Genomic DNA, 21,678 nt, shown 5'->3' with positions numbered 1-21,678 from the left:
CTGCAGAGCTGCTCGTATAAATGCTGCAATAGAAAAGTGCAAATAATAAAGAATTGATGTGTTTAATCATTTTGTCAAACTGTGGTGAAGAGTCTTTGTTCCCAGGTTCTGTGAGTTAAATGAAACAGACCAGCTGAACGTTTCTATTATTCGCGTGCAGCTGCAGTGGAAGGTTTTCAGTGTATGCACTGGGCTTAAATAACCTGCGGTCAACAGAAACACAGATTGTGGCTGTTTTAATTAATTTGAATCATCAAGGAGGAGCTGCATCAGAAGAAGGTGCATCTGAGGAACAATAGGAAGAACTCTGCTTTCTGAGTTACTGCTGAAAACATCACCGCTGAGTTTTAGTCTCTCTGACCTTTGTGTTTTTATTAAAATATTTCCAGCTGCATGCACAAAAACACACCCGAGCTTTAAATCAAACTACAACCATCAATAATCAAATACATTTTTTTAATGTCTGTATGCAAAGCAAACTTAACTGGGTCAGAATGTCGTGATGTTTTTTTAATTAAAGGTTGAGTTTTTCAACCTCTACCTCAACACTCTACGTAAAGTATTCAATTCATCAGCAAACAAATGGATTTGACTCAAAATCAGAATAAAATCCCAAATTGCATGGGCCTCCTTGAGAGAATAAACTTAGTCTTTATAATAAATTCAACCTTTATTTATACAGGTAAATCCCATTGAGCCTTGGGGACTCATTTACAAGAGAGACCTGATTTTAACAAAGAGTGATGACGACAGTAGACAACAACGACAATAATAGACAACCATAAAGGATGCGTATAATTTTTTTTTTTTTAACAAGTGAAAATAAAATGGTATTTAAAAGAAAATGTAACAATAAAACAGCTAGATTATAAGGCAATGTAGAAAACTAAAAACAGGAACATGTCTGTGTTGGTTTTTGTCAAGAACATAGCAGATGTTTGAAGCCACTTAGAGAGGTCAAGGTTGAGAGCTTCAGTTGTTTTTGCAAGATATTCCAGGAAACAGGAGCGAAGTAGGAGAAGGCCTTTTTGCCTTGTTCAGTTCGCACTGAGGGAACACTGCATGTAATAATGTCCGGAGAGCGCACGCTGTAGCTGCACTCACGCAGAGACATGTAGGAGGAGATGTATGAAGGCAGCAGACCAAGAAGTGATTTAAAGATGAAAATGTACCAGTGAGAGAGTCTGCGTGAAGCTAATGATGACCAGTTAACCAGTGAATACAGGGTGCAGTGATGAGTATGGTAGTTACAACCAGTTATGAATCTTGGCGCACTATGATAGACATCATCCAACATCTGCAGGGTTCTTGTAGGAGCGTTCAAGTAACCATAGTCAATGGAGGGAAGGAAAGTTGCAATTACGAGGCATTTTCTAGCGTTCAGAGTTAGACAGGATCTGTTTCTAAAAAAGAATCCCAATTTAACTTTCAGTTTCCTTGCTAGGTTTTCCACGTGGAGCTTAAAAGAGAGATGCGAGTCGACCAAGATGCCCATATATTTATAGGAATCGACAAACTCAATTGGGACACCTTTCAAGGATAAAATCAAAGGAAGAACTGCTGGGACCGACATCCTGTTTGAAAAAAGCATCCTTTTGGTTTTGTCGGCATTTAGGACAAGTTTGAGATGGTACAAATCTTACTGCATGATGTCGAAAGCAGATTGCAAAAGCTGGAAAAGCTCGACAAGATACAACTGTGTCATCAGCATAGAACTGTAGGGATGCATCAGGGATGCTATGACCTACATTACCTATGTAGATTGTAAACAGGGTGGGTCCCAAGACAAAGCCTTGTGGTACACCGTTGACTGTTAAATAATTATCTGTTAAATATCTATCTATATCTATATAAGATTCATATTTATCAAAATATATCAACTTTAGTAAATAGCTAGTAGGCTTTTTTAATAGCTTGACTGAATTAAAACTAATATATGATTGATTTTGTTTTATATTTTAAGTAGTTTAACTGTTTTTTTTGTTGTTGTTTTTTTTACAGTTTCCTTTGTGGCCCAAAATGCTGATATGAAAAGTGAATGAATACATTATGTTTACCAATATGCTGTACATATAAAAGAACAATTCAAATAGTACTACTGGTACTAATAATAATTAACTGTACACAAATACAACTGCAAATAACACAATTAAATATAATATAAATATGATTACCAAAAAACGATAGATTATAACTGAGTTTTTAAAAGGGCTCTGAACATGTTGAGTGTTGGTGGTTCTGATGTTAAAAGTCAGACTGTTCCTCGCTGGGTACATCAATCTGTTCATCTGACCTCTGAACTCTGATAACACAGACGTTCATGCGGCCTCGACATCTTTCCACAGCTGGTTTTGCATTTTGATCTCTGCAATCACAATTTCTTGATTAACACAGAGGTAAAATGTTGGTCTGAACAGGATTTTCTGGTGTGTCAGAGGAACTCATGTGACTGGAACCACTCAAGATGTGAGTAATTCATAAGAAATAGTAGCTCCAGTTGCCACCTTATCTTCCTATTGTTTAATCAGGAACTCATTCTTAAACTACAACCTCTGCCATAATACTGTTTATGTTTATTCTTCATATCTCAAGTAGTCATCTTATCAACTTGAGCACATGTATCAAGAGTTGTATGCAACTGTTGTTATTTTAAACAACAGAATATTTAGACTTGAAGTGAAATCAAAGATATTTTGTCCAAGTGACCCCTGACCCCTAAGTTGAAGAGCCTGTCTTGACTACTGATTTAACATACAGACACCGTCAAAGAAAATAACAGTTCTTTTATTATGTTATGTAAATTTACAAAGCAAAATTGTAAAAAAAAATATAAAAGATCCCAAAACAAAAAATAAGAATCACAAATAAAAGCCTCAGTTTTAGTATTATCTTGTTTAGTCATAGAGTTCGTCATGTTTTCAGTTACAGTAAAGCCTTAATTCTTTAACATCTTTCATTGTCCAGCAATCAATATACATCTATCTTTTTTCTTTATTAAGAACTTTTGTTATTTGCTTTAGCAAACTGTTAGAAATTTCATAAAACATGGTGAAAATCTCATATTGAATTCAGTAAGTTTAGGGTTATTTTTGTATCAGATCTTTGAAACTTGCTGCCATTTAATAAAAAAAAAATAAAAAAAAATAAAAAAATTAAAAGCGGTCTGTTTATAGTTTTTAATCTTTAAAATCTCGCCCAAAAATTAACAATAAATAAGTTTCAGAATCGAAAACTACAGTATGCTTTTATTCTGAAGGCTGATACCGGAAGTTGGAGTTGTATGGACCGTCACGCGGAACCTAATCAGCTGATCACTTCAGTTTGATGGGCTCTGTGTCAAAGCTTTTGCTTTGGCAGCCCATGAGAATGTGCATTTATTTATTTTTTATTCTTTCTTTCCACCGTAGCATCCCGTGCTAACTTAATGCTAACGGTTCCGTTTGTTTGGCTCGGACGGGTCCAACTAGCTGCAGAATCCTGTTAGCATAGCGGCTAACCCCAGAAGACTGGGCAGAAAGGTGAGTTGTACTCCTCATGAATCTGTGATACTGGCTTGTGTTTGCCCTTTTTAGCTGAATATTGAATCAGAAAATGTTACAGTAAAACCTGTTGGGGTGCTCAGGTGTGCTCAGGTGTGCTCAGCAGAGACATTTCAGGTGTGTAAACAATCCCTGGTTTAAGTGTGGAGCACAGACATAGTGTGGAGGTTCACAACTAAATGAGTGAGTTGTTGCTCACACCAAGTCTTTAATATTCTTTGGCACCAATTTACAAAAGTAATTATAATGGAGGGGTTATAATTAGACATGTAAAATAAAAATAAAAAATCAGTTTTTTAAGGAGCAACTAAGACATGTTGATCACTGAGAAGCAACAGATCTGCACCAATAAATAAAACAAGCATAATCTGAAAAAGCCTTTGAAAAAAAGCGTTTTATTTTATATGAAAAGGCAAGAAAAACATCAGTTTGATTTGATTTCAATGCTGTTATTGAATATTTGAGCTGCTAAGATTCAAATCTGGATCTAAAAGCTCCTGATCCAGTGGAACCACTCTTTAGATGGAGAACTTTACTAATTGGCTTTTATGTATGTGAATGTTCCTGTAAAGTGCCCTGAGACAACTTTGTTGTGATTTGGCGCTATATAAATAAACTGAATTGAAATTGAATTAAAGTCAGACCGGTAGGTGTTACATGAGATTTTTATTATTAAGTTTACGCTGAATTGTAAACAGTTTAGAGTACTTGTGCCCGGTTACATTAAATAAGTTTCCATTAATGTTAGTCTGGGAGGATGGAGTGGATGGAGAAAAGTTGGGTGGCTGCAAAGGTCAAAGGAAAAGTTTACAAGACGGTGAGTGGTGAGACCAGCTATGTTGCATGGTCTGGAGACAGAGACATGGACAAAAACACAGGAGACAGAACTGGAAGTGGCAGAAATGAAGATGTTGAGGTTCTCCTTAGGAGTGACAAGGATGGATAAGATTAGAAATGAGCTCATCAGAGATACAGCACAGGTTGAACAACTGGGAGATAAAGTTAGAGAGGCCACACTGAGATGGTTTGGACATGTCCAGAGGAGGGACAGTGGTTTGGACATGTCCAGAGGAGGGACAGTGGGTATATTGGTAGAAGGATGTTAGAAATGCAGCTGCCAGGAAAAAGACAAAGAGGAAATAATATGGATGCAGTTAGAGAGGACATGGAGGGAGTTGGAGTGAAGACAGGAGGAGGACTCGCTGTGGTGACCCCTGAAGAGGGAAAAGCTGAAAGAAGAAGCCTGGAGTCGTAGAGGAAAGAAATGATGCAGGGATGGATTTCTCCAGGTTTTACTTTAGCTTAAAAAAAACACGCTCTGACTACTTGTGGTGTCCCAATACCAGCTACAAGCTCTCATACTCAGAGAAACACCCCGATACTTCAAACTGATAACACTTTTTTATGCATGATGTCATTTCCTCTTCCATTTTTTTTAAGTAACCAAGAACAAAAATTTAAAAATGCCCATAATTTAGAAACATTTTAAGAAAAGCACAAATAATGTTAAAATAACTGTTTGCTGTGTTCTTAATACAATGTGTTTTTTAAATTGTGTAATGTTTAAGTACTAACTCATTAACTACTCGGTATCAGTACTCAGTGCCAACAAAAACCCAAAGTGAAATACTTGTACTTCATCTAAAAATATATATAATCAAGACCCCCCCCCCCCCCCCCCTTACTGACTAAACTTACAAAATTAGAAAAGTTTTGAAGATAAGGCTGAAACTTTCTGACAGTCAGGTTGTGTAGTAATAAATACAACTTGTAAAATATCTTAAAAACAAAGCATTCAAACTGCTATTGAACCAAATAAAATGTTAAAGGAACTAATAGAGACAAATATAAACACTTTGTTTATATTATTCATGTTTCATGAATTGTTTCATTCAGGTCTCTCTTGTAAATGAGTCCTCGAGGCTCAATGGGATTAACCTGTCTAAATAAAGGTTGAATGAATGTTAACTTTATATTAATGTTTATAATAACAAAGACTAGCATGCAGTTCAAGTTCTTTTATTGGGTTTTAGAAAGAAATTTAAAGTGCTTCTCAAACAGTAAATATTAAAACGATAATATATTTATAATTTCTTCATTGAGCGCACACTGATGATGACTTAGGTTAAGATTGTGTGCTGAATTATGAGCACAAAACTATAAATGACATCTAATTAATCTCTTCTAATCTGATTTATGAAGATGTTCTGAACAAAATTAAAAGCAACTTAAACGGATATTGGAGCTACATAAAAAAGACATTTCAAAACGTGTTCTTGTACCACATTTTTGCTTTTATCTGTCGTTTTTATTACAAGGAGTCCGGCTGCTTTTAGACTCGAATATTAGGTTGTTTAAATAAATTTGTCTTGCATCAAAAACTCATCAATGGATTTTTATCACCAAGTGGAAAGACTGGTGTTTTCAATACCAAACTAAACATTAATAGCAGAGAAAGTATGTATTTTTGAGAATAGATTTTGTTAGTTGTGTTGTGAAGTTGAAAATAAGAATACTTTTTTTGTCTTCTTCTTCCAACAGGTGAAGATCTTCGACACTAAACATGGCAGGAGGGATCACTGACACCGGAGAACCTTACTCCCCATTTGTGAGTAAAAAAAACCAACAGAAAACTGAATTTTTTTTTAGATTATTAAAAATCAGGAACTTGTGTAATCCTTTTGCATTCGGTGAGGTTTCATCAAAATGTCAGCCGACGTCAGATTCTTTGTCCGCCTGTCGGGACTTGCAGAATTCAGTTTTTGTTCTCTTTTGTTTGAAGGTCAACCGTCTTGACGCCTGCTAAGATAAATGCTCGTTATTTTTTATTAATTAGTTACCGAAGCAGTAAACTCTGGTGGAGATGACATTGCAGTAAAAACAAAAGCAATTAAGAGGAAGGTGAACACGTCCCGTTTTTATTATCTGCACACATCAGGTCCCTTTGCGGTTCGGACTCACCCGGACTTTGCTTACTTCAGCATGACTTTGCTGCTGAGACTTGGTTCTGCTGCTCAGACGCTGTCTTTTTTCAGGAAGTGAAAGCTCTGAATTATTTAGCAGTCTGCTATCTGATAGTGAAGTTTTCTTCTTTGACTGTAGTTAAGTCTTTCGCCTGCTAGTACGAGCTTCATCCATCAATATGCTGAGGAGAAACTGATCTTTTCTAGTTGAGTAAATAACAGATTTGGTGCAAAAGTATTCCCTTTACTTGATATTCTTTTTATTTTGTTGCCTTTTAATTTCACTATAAGTAATACACGTATTTTCCGCTGTAGACGCCGCATCAGCCCAAAAATGTCTAATAAAGTGGAAAAAACCCTAAATAAGTCGCTTCGCTGTATAAGTCGCATCTGTTATGCGCCCCGCTGACACGCCGCGTTTGTTATGCATCATCGCTGACAACCTGGAAATGTGGGCCGGTGTTGTGCCAAAAATTGATTGGCTACCAAATGGCGGCCGTGGGAACGTGCACGGGAGGACTAACAAAAATTTAACAAGATTAACACTTAAAAACAATTATTTGTTTGCTCGACATTATAGCAAAGGTTGAACTTTTCCTTAATACGTGCACGTTAATGGTCAAATCAGCTGCATTTTGCCTGGGAGGTGCAGTGAAATTCAGCTGATTTGACGTTTGCTCCAGGAGTTTCGGAGCAAGACGAAGGTGGCTTTGTATGGCAAGCCAAGCGTCTCATTAATAGCCACTTTTACTTATTAATGAGACACTTGACTTGCCATATTAGTCAAGTGCCCTCTAGTGGCTAAAAATGGTAGTGTTCAGTATTTTCCATGGCAGAATGAATGAAATCGTCAGATCTCAGCCAAAAATTGGGTTATAAATATGGGGGGAAACATAAATAAGTCGCTTTGCTGTGCAAGTCGCAGGGCATGCAAATTTATGCAAAAAGGTGCGACTTTTACGGCGAAAAGTGCGGTAAGCAAAATACTTTGAATTAAGTTAAAAGAAGATCAGTGTTGGAGTTAAAAAAGACAAAAAATAACTAAACTCTAAACATGCCACTGAGCGCCATTCTTATTAGAAAATGGAAAGGTTACGACGCCACAGTCATCTTGCCAAGAGAAAGGTCGTCTACCAAAACTCAGACCTGGTCATAATCAGAGGCACATCCAGGGGGCCAGAGACAGCCCCGATGAAGCTGCAGCTCTTGAGCAGAGATGAGATCTGTTGAGACCACGAAGCTGCTCAGAGCTGGGCATCATGGTCGAGTGGCAGACCGACTGTTTGGAACAGTGGTATTTAATAATCGCCTTCTAGGGCCACTATGTTTCTGCGCTTCATCGCCTGTTTTGAAAGAAGCCTGCAGGTTTACCAATATGAGATTTTCTAAAACTGACACCACGCTACAGAAATCATAATAGCTGATGGCCGACTCACACCAACTTTTTTTTTTTCCTTTGGTCAAATTTTATTTTTCATTTAATGAAGTCTTGCTTAACTTACATAAGCATATATTTACCAGCACTTAGACGGTTTTGTACACTTAAAACAAGTAGAAGAACATTTTTGTTTTGACTAAAACTAAACTGTGGCCTACAGTGAGCTGGATGTAGCAGCTGCGTCTTTCACCTTGAAAGAGATAAGCACAGGCATTGTGATGGATGAACATTTGAGGAAACCATGTTTTCTAGTTTTTATAAAAAAAAATAGGGGTGCACCTATTGCAGTTTTCTGTCCGATCACCGATTTCTAAAAAGTCCGATACCGATTTTGTTTTATAAGCGACACTGTCAGGTGTTACAAGGTCACATTGCTCCTTAAATTTTCCAATACTATTTTATTGAAAAACAGAGCCTTGAACAATATCCTAGAAACAGTACAAACTTGTTTTAACAGGCCATGAGGTAGTGCTCTGAAATATAAATGAAGTTTAGACAATTGTTGTTAAAACTAAAAGAATCTCATGCAAGTATCGTCCCATTTCTGATTTCCCAAAATTAAGGGAATCGGGGCCAATTCATCGGTGCACCCCTAATAAAATTAAAGTTTCTTCAAAGGATTCGGGTGGGCAAAGAATAATCTATAGTGAAAAAGGCCACCAATGGCCACCCCCTGGCTCAGCCACTGCACCTGGTCGTGGATAAAATGGATCCAGAATCCATCACTCTGCGCCGCCTCAAACAAGAAAAAACAACTGTTCTTCTCTACAGTGTAACTCCTCCCCACTTGAATATCTTGCACCAAAAACATTTAGGTTTACTTCCATTCCCTGTTCGATGCCATCCCAGAAAAACACTCATCTCAAACTACAAACATTCACTACGCAATGATGCGGGGACGTCGATGTAGGTCTTGTTTGTTGCATCTTTAAAGTGGGAGTTCTGGTGAACACTTGAGATCCACAGTAAGAATACAGGCGTGTATCGCAGCAGCGTTGTCTTAGAGCTTTACAGTCATCTTTTCTCCTCTAGGTGGGGATGGTGTACATGTTCAACCTGATCGTGGGAACAGGTGCTCTGACCATGCCCAGAGCCTTCGCCACAGCCGGCTGGGTGGTCAGCTCGGCTCTCATCTGCATTTTAGCATTTATGAGGTGAGTTTTATTCTTCCTCACCTTCACTGTGGGAGTAAAAGTCCAATTTCTATCATCCGTCTTCAGTCTGTTCCGATGTGTTTGTTAGGTTTATATTCCCTTCTTTAACAGTTTTTATTGCGTCTCAGTTCCCTGCAGAACATTATTCAGACTTTATTGGCGTAGCGTGTGCAAGGTCAATCGTGTTTCTTCTCTCTGGTCACCTGGCAAGTAGTTTGTGGAATAATTTTGCCGCCCAAAATGAAAATGGGAATCACAGAGTAGGAAAATAAAGACGAACGATTTCGTGAAAAGCTATAACAGCTGAATAATTCATTAAGTTTTACATGTTTATGCAAACGGTGAGTGAGGGCTCAGTGAATAAAGACGAGCAAAGACGGTCGGTGATCTTATTCAGAAATACCAACCGTCCTGAAATAAAAATTCAGTCTTTTATAATATAATTTTAAAAGTGTTAAGATGACACTTTTTCAGTTTTTTTTTTTTTTTTCAGGGAGCACAGCAGATCTGCTCATGAAAGTGTAAAAAAAAAAAACCATTTAGCCAGTTAATATTCTTATTGAATTAGAAATAATAATTGAATGTATTTGTCAACATTTGCTGCTTATTTTAGACAAAGTCTCCACACCAAGCTGTTAATGAAAAGTGTATTATTAATATTAATTGTGGAAATAATAGTTAAGTAGTTTTCACACATTTTCTAGTTTAACTTTAGTTGCTCAGGAACAGAATTCTCAATAAGTGATGTTTCGACGCCTGTATAGTCATTTCAGTTATTTAAGCTGTTTCTTGTCCTCCGTCAGCTACATGACCACCACTTTTGTGATTGAGGCGATGGCGGCAGCCAACGCTCAGCTGAGCTGGAAGAGGAGAGAGCAGGAAGAGGTGAGATGATGCATTTTCAGACAGCTCAGAGTGAGTTTGTATGTAAATATCTGTAATGGGACGTCGGTTGGATGGATGGCTCTGCGTTGGCTGTGACGTGTCATATAAACACAATATTAAAGAAGTAAATGATGCTCAGCTTCAAGGGGACTTGACTAAGAGGACAATAAGCAAACCACGGTTTACACCTTACACAATGGGATCATTTGGGTATAAAGTAAGTATGTTTCCAGTTTTTAGCTGTGGCAAATGCAGCCATGCTAAAATAAAACTATATTCCTTTTGAGTGTTAAGGTTTTGTGCACCAGAACACTTTAACAATAATCTGGTCCTCAGCAGATTTTAAAATGATAAAAATTCAGCTTCTGATGAACAACAACCCAAAACACATCCATTTTTTTTTTTTTTTATTAAATCTAAACCAAAACACAGAAACTGAGTGGAAAACTGATTCTACCTCCTGATCCAGCATCGTTAGAACCTTGGTTAGCAGCATTAAACCTCAGTTATTGTCTTTTGTGTGACTTTATTAGTGACCCGCTTGATTTGGATTCAGCTGTCAGACAGATGGACTCACATTTGACTCGAGAATCCTCTTATCGACAGAGGAGTTCAAGCTGCCCAAACCATCAGTCGTCCCCCACCGTGCTGACAGCTGGCGTGAGGTTTTAGCTGATATTTTGTTTTCTACAAACAGCTGCTGCTTTTTGACCAGACTTGTCAGTTTTGGTCTGTTCTGTGGTTTGTTCAGATGAAACTCGGACCAAAAACACACATGTTAAGCTGCCTTCAGGTCCAGGCCTCCCTTGCAAAAGAGATCTGTGATCTCAGTGGGATTTGCCTGGTTAAATAAAGGTTAATAAAAATAATAATAATAACTGCTTAAGTCCAGCAGTCATGTTCTTTTTAAAGAGAAGAGGTTTCCTCCTGAAACACATCCTAACATGCTGGTTCAGTTTAACTGCCTGAAAGTTTCAGAGCAGCAAACAGCCCAAACTTTTGCTTCTGATCAGTTAATCAATGCATTTGATGAGCAAGATTTAGCACAAACTGACCCTCTTTTATTTCTTGCAAAATCAATAAGAATGGAAACAAACTAGTATGGACTCAATTCACTTCCTGTTTTTATGACCCACATCCAAGCAAAAATAATCTTTTTCCAAAACAATGGTTTAATTTTTGTAAACACGCACTGATTCTTGAGATGTTTTCACCCTAACGGAAACGGGAAACTACAAACCGGATTCCAAAAAAGTTGGGACACTAAACATATTGTGAATAAAGACTGAATGCAATGATGTGGAGATGGCAAATGTCGATATTTTATTCTTAATATAACATAGATGACAGATCAAAAGTTTAATCTGAGTAAATGTAACAGTTTAAAGGAAAAATATGTTGATTCAAAATTTCACAGTGTCAACAAATCCCAAAAAAGTTGGGACAAGTAGCAATAAGTGGCTGGAAAAAGGAAATTGAGCAAATAACGAAAAGCTGGAACACCAATTAACACTAATTAGGTCAATTGACAACATGATTGGGTATAAAAAGAGCTTCTCAGAGTGTCAGTGTCTCTCAGAAGCCAAGATGGTAAGAGGATCACCAATTCCACTATTGTTGCACAGAAAGATAGTGCAGCAATACCAGAATGGTGTTACCCAGCATAAAATAGCAAAGACTTTTAAGTTATCATCATCAACCGTGCATAACATCATCAAAAGATTCAGAAAATCTGGAACAATCACTGTGCGTAAGGGTCAAGGCTGTAAAACTCTACTGGATGCTCGTGATCTCCGGGCCCTTAAACGTCACTGCACCTCAAACAGGAATACCACTGTCAAGGAAATAACAGAATGGGCTCAGGAATACTTCCAGAAAGCATTGTCAGTGAACACAATCCACCGTGCCGTCCGCCGTTGCCAGCTGAAACTCTACAGTGCAAAGAGGAAGCCATTTCTAAGCAAGCTCCACAAGCTCAGACGTTTGCACTGGGCCATGGGTCATTTAAAATGGAGTGTGGCAAAATGGAAGACTGTTCTGTGTTCAGATGAGTCACGATTTGAAGTTCTTTATGGAACACTGGGACGCCATGTCATCCAGACCAGAGAGGACAAGGATAGCCCAAGTTGTTATCAACGCTCCATTCAGAAGCCTGCATCACTGATGGTATGGAGTTGCATGAGCACTTGTGGCATGGGCAGCTTGCATGTCTGGAAAGGCACCATTAATGCAGAGAACTATGTTCAGGTTCTAGAACAACATATGCTCCCATCTAGACGTCATCTCTTTCAGGGAAGACCCTGCACTTTTCAACACGATAATGCCAGACCACATTCTGCAGCAATCACAACATCATGGCTACTTATGAGAAGGATCCGAGTACTGAAATGGCCAGCCTGCAGTCCAGATCTTTCACCTATAGAGAACATTTGGCGCATCATAAAGAGGAAGTGCGACAAAGAAGGCCCAAGACGATTGAACAGTTAGAGGCCTGTATTAGACTTGAATGGGAGAGCATTCCTATTTCTAAACTTGAGAAACTGGTCTCCTCTGTCCCCAGACGTCTGTTGAGTGTTGGAAGAAGAGGGGATGCCCCACAGTGGTAAAAATGGACTTGTCCCAACTTTTTGGGATTTGTTGACGCCATGAAATTTGGAAACAACAGATTTTTCCCTTAAAATGATACATTCTCTCAGTTTAAACTTTGGATCTGTGATTTGTGTTCTATTCTGAATAAAATATTAGATGTTGGCACCTCCACATCATTGCATTTAGTTTTTATTCACAATTTGTTTAGTGTCCCAACTTTTTTGGGATCCGGTTTGTACTTATATACTTATTTACAAAATGCCAATCCTGTGTCGATAGGGCTTGAATTACATTTGAGTTATTACATGATTTTTTTTTAAAGATTGTAATAACAAGAAAAAAATAAATACATTTTGATTTTAAACTTACCGGTAATTAGCCTGTAATTAGTGTGCACTTATATTGTAGTTATGGTTATGTGCCAGCAGGTCTTTTTGTGAAATACTAAGACAGCTGAAAGCAAAGGTAACTTTTTTTTGTACATCTTTAAAACATTCACTACTTTGTAGTAATGAAACAGCACCTGACTGTTGCTGTGATGTTTGAATAAGCAGCTAAAACAGTTAATTAGACCCTCAGTAAATAATTTAAACCTTAGTTTCTACTGGCAAACCTACAAGCTGACTCTGGTCATCCTAGTCACTGACGTCTGTCTCCCTGTGGACGTCTCTTGTTTAGCCTTTTACAGTAAAATACTTGCTGCTTTTATTTTTATTCCAGTCAAATTTAATTGATTGGACTGCATTTAAGTTGTAAACCCTGAAAATAATCCTTCTTCTAACCGGAGGTTTAATTTTTGTGTTTTGGAGGTTGATGGCATTTTATTGTCCAATCCAAGCACAATTTAGAAGTGGCTCTCGCCTCCCGTTTGTAAAATCCCAATTTGGGTGAAGTCATCGGAGTAGAACTGTACTCAATTATCAGGGGAAATAGCCAAGTCCTAAATCATTTTTTACTTTGACTAAGAAAAAGGCTTGGCGCTCCCCAAATGGCTCGGCCTTTGCTTTTTGTTTCCCCCTCGGTGCAGAAGTCATCTTGCTTAATGCCCCTGGGTTTCCATTCCAGGAGTTATGATCCTGTGGACAATAGCCCGGCGCGAACGCTCAGCCTTGATTCATGGCTGCTGTACTCCTCAGCGTTTTCCTCCCACATAATGGGAAACAAGAGAGGAGTACGACGGGAAATGTTTACTGCTGGATGCCTTTTATTTCTCTTTGCTTGACTGAAGCCTATTAACATCCACACATTTTCTCTTTTTACACTCGCTGACGCTTCATCAGAGAAGGTGCCGTATATGCCTTTTTATTTAGCACAAACACGAGTTGGAGAACAATCTTGTACACAGATTAAAAGCTGTTTGTTTAAATCTGGTTTAAATGAGCAATAAGGCATGTTTGTGGGAGACGATGTGGAACCGAAATTATGCTTTAGTGATGAATGAAGTCGTATTAATTTAAATGTCAAACGGCTACGCGGCAAAATAATGTGCTCATGAAAGGTTCGCCTGTAGATAAGGTTTGTGCTTTGTTGGAATTTTAGTAAGAGTGCCTGAATTGAACGTTCAGATGTATTGAAGCGGAGTTCTGTGGAAAGGGTGTAAACACTTAATATCTTACCTGTTGTAGATAATTCTTTGACATCTCAGGACAAATAAAGTTTAATTCCGACTTAAATGACGAGATGACATCTACCGCAGTGGATTGCTGCCCTTATAGTACAAATTGCTGATAGCTAATTATAAATTTTTACATTGCCATCACTTCTACATTACAGCATTATTTACATGCAATTATGTGGTTATTTAAATAGATAAATAACAACAGTTGGCAGTAATGCTTCTGGAGCAGCCTGAGGTACTTCCTGCAGGATTATCATAATATTTCTGCAGAATTAGCCATTTAATGGAAAACAGACTGAGGTTTGTAAAGTGGCGTTAAAATAAATGCTGTGAAAGTTTTTACTTTAGTTGTTTTAAAAGGCCAGCAATCTACTTTAGTCTCAGCCATGTTCAGACATTTTAGTTGGAACTGAATTCATTTTCTCCAATTTGAGATTTAGAAAGCAACCTATAACAGGTAAGATATTTTTTGTTCATAATTATTATTATTATTTTTTTTTTTTTACAAAACCCAGACTATCCATTAATTATTTAATCACTGTAAGTCCATGGATTCCAATGTGAAATATTTGTGGTTGCAAAGAAATCTTCTGGAAAAGGTGTTTATTTATTGTTATTATTTATTATTATTCGTGTATATATTATAAAAATATATTATTTGTATTAATAATTGACTTAGTTTGCTGTGGTGACCCCTGATGAAGGGAGCAGCTGAAAGAAGGGGATTTTTTTTTAAATTTATTATTATTAAATATGTTTTTGTCTTGCTGGAATTAACACAATATAAATATATTAATATAAAGTACTTTTCAGATGAGAAACTCTTTGATCTGTTTCTTATTATATTCTCATGAGTTGTTTTCACAATTTTAGGTTTCAAAGACCTCGATGGTTAAACAGGTTGTCGTATGACACAAGTTTGATAAGTTTACAGAAAATGTGCGTTTGTTTTCTTTCGAAATTCTACAAAGTGAATCCAAAGTGAATGACGTTCATGTTTTTTTCTTGGCCGACCTGAAATGGTTCCTATTTAGGAGAGTTGAGCAAAAACCAGACAAGTTGGCCTCATGAAGAAACATTTACTTTAACTTTTATTTTGAAGTTTGGAGTTTGAGCTCTATTTTGTCAACTTCATTTCCTGTTTTCACTCTTTATTTTCTTGCAATAGTTAGTCTCTTCAGACTTTGGCTACAACACTCTGACGGTGCAGATATTAAACTGTTCGATGATGTTTAATCCTCTAACACGCACACTGAGGATGCAGAGTTCTGCTTACTTTCTGCAGACTTGTTTGACTTTTCTCCTTTTCGAGCCTGAGTTTGACTTTGATCGTGTGTCGGCGCCTGCGGGCGTGACCAGCGTTCTGATTCTCGTTGCTGTTTGCCTTGTTTTCTGCTGGCCTGCTTCTGTTTGCTGCCTGTTTGTTGCGGAGTCATTACCGGCTGTCACTCTTCATCGCTCCTGCATTAACTCAGCTGATGATGCTCACGCATTTCACCACCACTGACACTTAATTGACATTAATCTGCACGGACTGTGGGAAATTACAAAAAGCGACGTGTTGGTGATGTGATTGTTGGGGATTGCAAGCGGCTCCGTCCTCCAAAGTGCCTCCCAGCTGTTGGCTATAATTTCCAGATGTTGCCTCCCCTGCGTTTAAATACAGAGCAAATAAACACACAGTTAATGTCTTGTAAACTGACCGTTGTTTACGTAGAGAGATTAGGAAAACGGCAACTAAAGCGTCAAACCATCGTTTCATCCTCCACAGACTGACAACAGCGACTCCAGCTCCGACTATTCAGACGATGATGTCATGGGCCGAGGCCGAGCAGAACCCGAAACAAAACCCATCTTGTCTGTCCGTGAGTGCTGATCTCTTTAATAATAATTATTTTAAAGGTAAGAGGGATGAATGCTGCTACTTGTTTTAACTGACGAGGATTTTTGACTTTTGTACCCAAACTTTTTATGTGGTGTTAAAGTCAACAGCCTTGTTACACTTTTATTTGCTGCTCCTCTGTGTTTAAATCAAGACATACAGTAATGAAATAATTTGTTTAGGCTACCTTTTCATGTAGTTATCAATAATTTATGACCGACACACATGTCCTGCAGAAGCCTCAGCTGATGTTCAAAACAAACATTTTATTTCAATTCAATGTATTTTATAAGTACAGTAGTCCCTCGGGATCCGTACAACCCCGCGATAAGTGAAAAACAGCAAAGTAGGAATAGTAGTACAAGTAGTAAGTAGTTTATTTTAGTATTTATAAGATAAGACAAGATATATACAGTGCCTTGCGAAAGTATTCAGCCCCCTTGAACTTTTCAACCTTTTGCTACATTTCAGGCTTCAAACATAAAGATATAAAATTTAAATTTTTGTGAAGAATCAACAACAAGTGGGACACAATCGTGGAGTGGAATGAAATTTATTGGATGTGTCAAACTTTTTTAACAAATAAAAAACTAAAAAGTGGGGCGTGCAATATTATTGGGCTCCTTTACTTTCAGAGCAGCAAACTCACTCCAGAAGTTCAGTGAGGATCTATGAATGATCCAATGTTGTCCCAAATGACTGATGATGATAAATAGAATCCACCTGTATGTAATCAAGTCTCTGTATAAATGCACCTGCTCTGTGATAGTCTCAGGGTTCTGTTCAAAGCGCAGAGAGCATCATGAAGACCAAGGAACACACCAGGCAGGTCCGAGATACTGTTGTGGAGAAGTTTAAAGCCGGATTTGGATACAAAAAGATGTCCCAAGCTTTAAACATCCCAAGGAGCACTGTGCAAGCAATCATATTGAAATGGAAGGAGTATCAGACCACTGCAAATCTACCAAGACCCGGCCGTCCCTCTAAACTTTCATCTGGAACAAGGAGAAGACTGATCAGAGATGCAGCCAAGAGGCCCATGATCACTCTGGATGAACTGCAGAGATCTACAGCTGAGGTGGGAGAGTCTGTCCATAGGACAACAATCAGTCGTACACTGCACAAATCTGGCCTTTATGGAAGAGTGGCAAGAAGAAAGCCATTTCTCAAAGATATCCATAAAAAGTGTTGTTTAAAGTTTACCACAAGCACCTGGGAGACACCAAACATGTGGAAGAAGGTGCTCTGGTCACATGAAACCAAAATCAATCTGTTTGGCCACAATGCAAAACGATATGTTTGGTGTAAAAGCAACACAGCTCATCACCCTGAACACACCATCCCCACTGTCAAACATGGTGGTGGCAGCATCATGGTTTGGGCCTGCTTTTCGTCAGCAGGGACAGGGAAGATGGTCAGAATTTATGGGAAGAAGGATGGGGCCAAATACAGGACCATTCTGGAAGAAAACCTGTTTGAGTCTGCAAGAGACCTGAGACTGGGACGGAGATTTATCTTCCAACAAGACAATGATCTAAAACATAAAGACACATCTACAATGGAATGGTTCACAAATAAACGTATCCAGGAGTTGGAATGACCAAGTCAAAGTCCAGACCTGAATCCAATCGAGAATCTGTGGAAAGAGCTGAAGACTGCTGTTCACAAACGCTCTCCATCCAACCTCACTGAGCTCGAGCAGTTTTGCAAGAAAGAATGGGCAAGAACTTCAGTCTGTCCATGTGCAAAACTGACAGAGACAAACCCCAAGAGACTTGCAGCTGGAACTGCAGCAAAAGGCGGCGCTACAAAGTATTAATGCAAGGGGGCCGAATAATATTGCACGCCCCACTTTTCAGTTTTTTATTTGTTAAAAAAGTTTGACAGATCCAATAAATTTCATTCCACTTCACGATTGTGTCCCACTTGATGTTGATTCTTCACAAAAAATTTAAATTTTATATCTTTATGTTTGAAGCCTGAAATGTAGCAAAAGGTTGAAAAGTTCAAGGGGATCGAATACTTTCACAAGGCACTGTATATATTAAAGTGGTTTAAACCCTTCCCACACTCTTGCAATATTCTAAACAATGTTTCTAAACTCTAAACACTGTAAAAGAGCACAGAATGTCATGATTTCTCTGCCTCCGCTGCTCTCAGCCTGCAAGCATCCTTGGCCACGCCCACTTCTCCGCTCTGTACGGAGAACAGTTGATCAGCTGCAGCAGGAAGTTTATCCCGCGTTAAGAGCTGCACAAAGGTGCACGAGGTGCTAAATAATTTAAAATAATTTATTTAAAATAAAAATTTCATGCGGATCGTGCAGCTCATCTATCAGTCAGCCAATCTTATTTTGAAAAACGGTGATAGAGCGAGCCCAAAAAACAAGCCGCGATGTTGCGAGGGACTTCTGTACTAATAGACAACAAATTCATCTCAGGGCTGTACAAAAACATTTAAAAAGTAAAACAGGTGCCATTCTTGTAGTTTCTGGAGGGATCTGTGCACTAAGTCTATTTTTCTTCAGAGTCGTTGCACAAAAGAACTGAACTTAACGTCGGAATCAAAAGTAACTCCTTTCATCTTAAAGAGAACTGCTGATGTTACTGCTGCACATCAAATCAGGAAGAATTTGAACGCCCGATACAGAGGAATTCAAAATGCATGCAGAATAAGTTGAAAAGGGAATAAACAAAAATTACACATAGAAGACTTCTGAAGTAAAATAATTTGTGTGCAGGAATGAGATGAACTTGACGTCAGTTTTGTTTTCTGATTAATTTTTTTTCCCAGAGAGATCTGGTCACGTCAATCATTTCGACATTGTGGAGCGGATCGAGATGGGCCAAATGGCCTCCATGTTCTTCAACAAAGGTAATGCTCCTTTTGCCCCAACTCGCTCCCTAATATTCAGTCACCTGCAGATGCCACCGTCATTAGCCATGTCTAATATTTATGGACGAGCCGCACGGCTGAGCAGGATAATTCATCCAAGATTTTTTTTTTATGCACAGTCCTCATTTACACAGGAAGGCTAGTGGCAGTTTAATTGGATGTAATTATATATGGATAAATTGCTTTTGGTTATAATTACCTGTTTGAGAGCCCATCAAGCCGGGGGTATTACCTGTACATGTGGCAAATACCTGAATGATTCTGGAGCTAACGGAGCTGACTCGTAATGGTAAACTGAAATCTGAATCACCTTGAGCCGAAGAGAGAGCGAGCCCTGCAGCTTTACCATCCTCATATATGCTTGGCGTCAGCATGCAGTCTCCTCCCTCCTCCTGCCCTGTCTGCTTGCATTAAGCCAACTTTATCCACATGCATGTGACTTAGGAGTCAGCAAAGTCCTTGGTTTTGTAGGAATAAGAGAACAACCAAAGGTCAAGCTGTGACGGTGTCATCTGTGCCGACATGCTCTCTGCCCTTCAGCGTTTCAGCAGCAGGTGGCGCACTTGGCACACATGGAGTCACCCGCCAGCTCATGTTCACACCCACACGTGTGACTGTGGCTCATGCATGCTGTCATGCAGCTCATGCTGTTAAAGCTGCAGTGTGCTGCCATCCATTCAGCCTCTTGTCACTGACTCAATTGCCTGTTTAGGCGCTACACACAAAAAACATGGCTGACGATCTTCCCCACCGGCTGCGTGCAGGTAACACGTGGGGTATCGATTGGTAATAAGGAAATGATTTTTCTCCCTTCCTCTCTCCCCCCTCATGTGGGGGAGGAAGCTGCCGGGGACTCTAATAAGAGAAGAATTAAACGGGCACGAGTCCCAGCGCTTGCTGAACGAGCAGCGTGGAGAAGAGAATCGCAGCTTTGCTTGTGTTGGTCCCAACAGCACCGAGCAGATCACATTCCAGCTGATGTATCATGATTTTATTATTTGGATACAAATGAGTAATTTTAACAACGCTCATCAAACAAGGTTGGGTTTTATTTCCCATACAGTAGTTTAGTTTTACAGATAATCAGTTCTATAATGTTTAGAACACACATTTACATTAAACAAAATGAAAAGGTATTTAAAATTTAATGGACCTATATGATAAAACTACCTGGTTTAAGTCAATTTACAAGCAAAAACACATTTATTTGGGTCTCATTTACTATTAAATGCTCTGATTGTTAGTTTTCTTCATTTGAGCCAACTAATGAGGATTCTGCTGCATTGACCTCTGGGTCTACCCACACAGGAGAACTCAATCATTAGCTCCTGTACTCTGTGATGTATTTTAAAGATGTAGATAATGTTCATGCTGTACTTTATTAGAAGTAAATATTCAATTTAAATCAACTCCAGGCATCACATGTAAAATTATAAAGAGAAACACATAGATGTGGTATGATACGCTTCTTTTACCACTGAATAAATATATCACATCGTCACTGTTTACCAATACGGTAATTTTAAAGTGGGGCTCTCTGGATTTTTTAAATCAGAATTTTATTTGCAATAAAATCTCTGAATCAGCTTTGTTTTGGAATATCAGGCAAAGGTTCTCAGAGGAGACAAGTTAATGGCTAGTCTGAGCTGGGCTGAGAAGATTTCAGGTTTTTTTTTAAAGCAAATTAGCAATCAAATTTTTGTGGCCTAAATGTAGTCGGGGTGCAGAGAGAACAGGTTTAGGAGGGAAACCAAGACCCCCCTTTCCACAGTAATGATCTCCAGGTCCTTCATGGGGATCCCAAGGTGTTCCAAGGCCAGGACAAGGTCCCTGTAGGACAGTTCTGGGAGGTGTTCAGGAGTCCCCATCCAGATGTCTGAACCACCTCGGCTGATCTTTAATGTGGAAGAGCAGCGACTCTGATCGGAGCTCCTCCCAGATGGTGGAGCTCCTCACCCCGTTTACAGCTGAGCCCGGCCACCTACAGACGAAGCTCACCTCAGCCGCTCGCTCTTTCAGCCCTGACATTTGTTTGGATCTTAACCTTCTCAGGACAACTTCTGTCTCATTTTCCAAACTGATGTCATTTTTTAATAATTTCTACTGCAGGTAAAACATTGGTTACTGATAACAACTCCACAGAACCCTACATCAAAATATCCAAACACTTTTGTTAAAAACTTCAGCTTTTATTCCTGTAAATCGGTACAATCCTTTCACCTGATGATGCAAAGTGATACCTATTTATTAGTCTATAGTAACGTTAAATCTATGTAAGGATAACCCCCCTGCTGCCGTTGTGTCAAAATATCGTCCGAGTCCAGTGTTTCATTCATCGTGATACAGAGTCTGAACTGTTTCATCTTCTTAATGTGATTTTTGCACATGAATAAATGTAATTAACCAGAATGAATGCAAGCACGTTCATGCTCCTGTGCTAGATTTACACGCATTAAAGTCGTGTACCAGCAGCTCCTCATTCTGCTAAGATGATAAACTGCAGATAATAAACTCTTCTTAAGAAGAGTTAGAGGACATCTGACTTCCTCTTACGATTAAATTGACGTGACGGTGGTGGTGAGGTTGAGGCAGGCTTGGAAAAAGTCCATGGATATCGTATCAGCCTGACCTGCAGCCACTGACAGGAATGTTGATGGAGGCAGGTTTATCTGCACCACCGTGGAAAGTGTTGCTGTAACCTTCACACAGATGACT

General features: G+C 38.8%; 1 protein-coding gene across 1 annotated transcript in view; it reads left to right on the top strand.

The window, feature by feature from the left end:
• The first annotated feature begins 6,102 nt into the window (after window positions 1–6,102).
• Window positions 6,103–21,678, top strand: part of tmem104 (transmembrane protein 104) — a 58,992-nt gene continuing 43,416 nt past the window's right edge. The window contains exons 1-5 of the mRNA XM_037688682.1: window positions 6,103–6,147; window positions 8,973–9,094; window positions 9,898–9,979; window positions 15,958–16,051; window positions 18,862–18,942. Of these exons, the coding sequence (XP_037544610.1) occupies window positions 6,103–6,147; window positions 8,973–9,094; window positions 9,898–9,979; window positions 15,958–16,051; window positions 18,862–18,942 (424 nt within the window). The remainder of the gene's footprint in view (window positions 6,148–8,972; window positions 9,095–9,897; window positions 9,980–15,957; window positions 16,052–18,861; window positions 18,943–21,678) is intronic.

Source organism: Nematolebias whitei, chromosome 15, assembly GCF_014905685.2.
Source record: "Nematolebias whitei isolate Nwh7 chromosome 15, NemWhi1, whole genome shotgun sequence".
NCBI classification, from domain to species: domain Eukaryota; kingdom Metazoa; phylum Chordata; class Actinopteri; order Cyprinodontiformes; family Rivulidae; genus Nematolebias; species Nematolebias whitei.
This window is presented reverse-complemented; position numbering and strand designations above follow the sequence as displayed.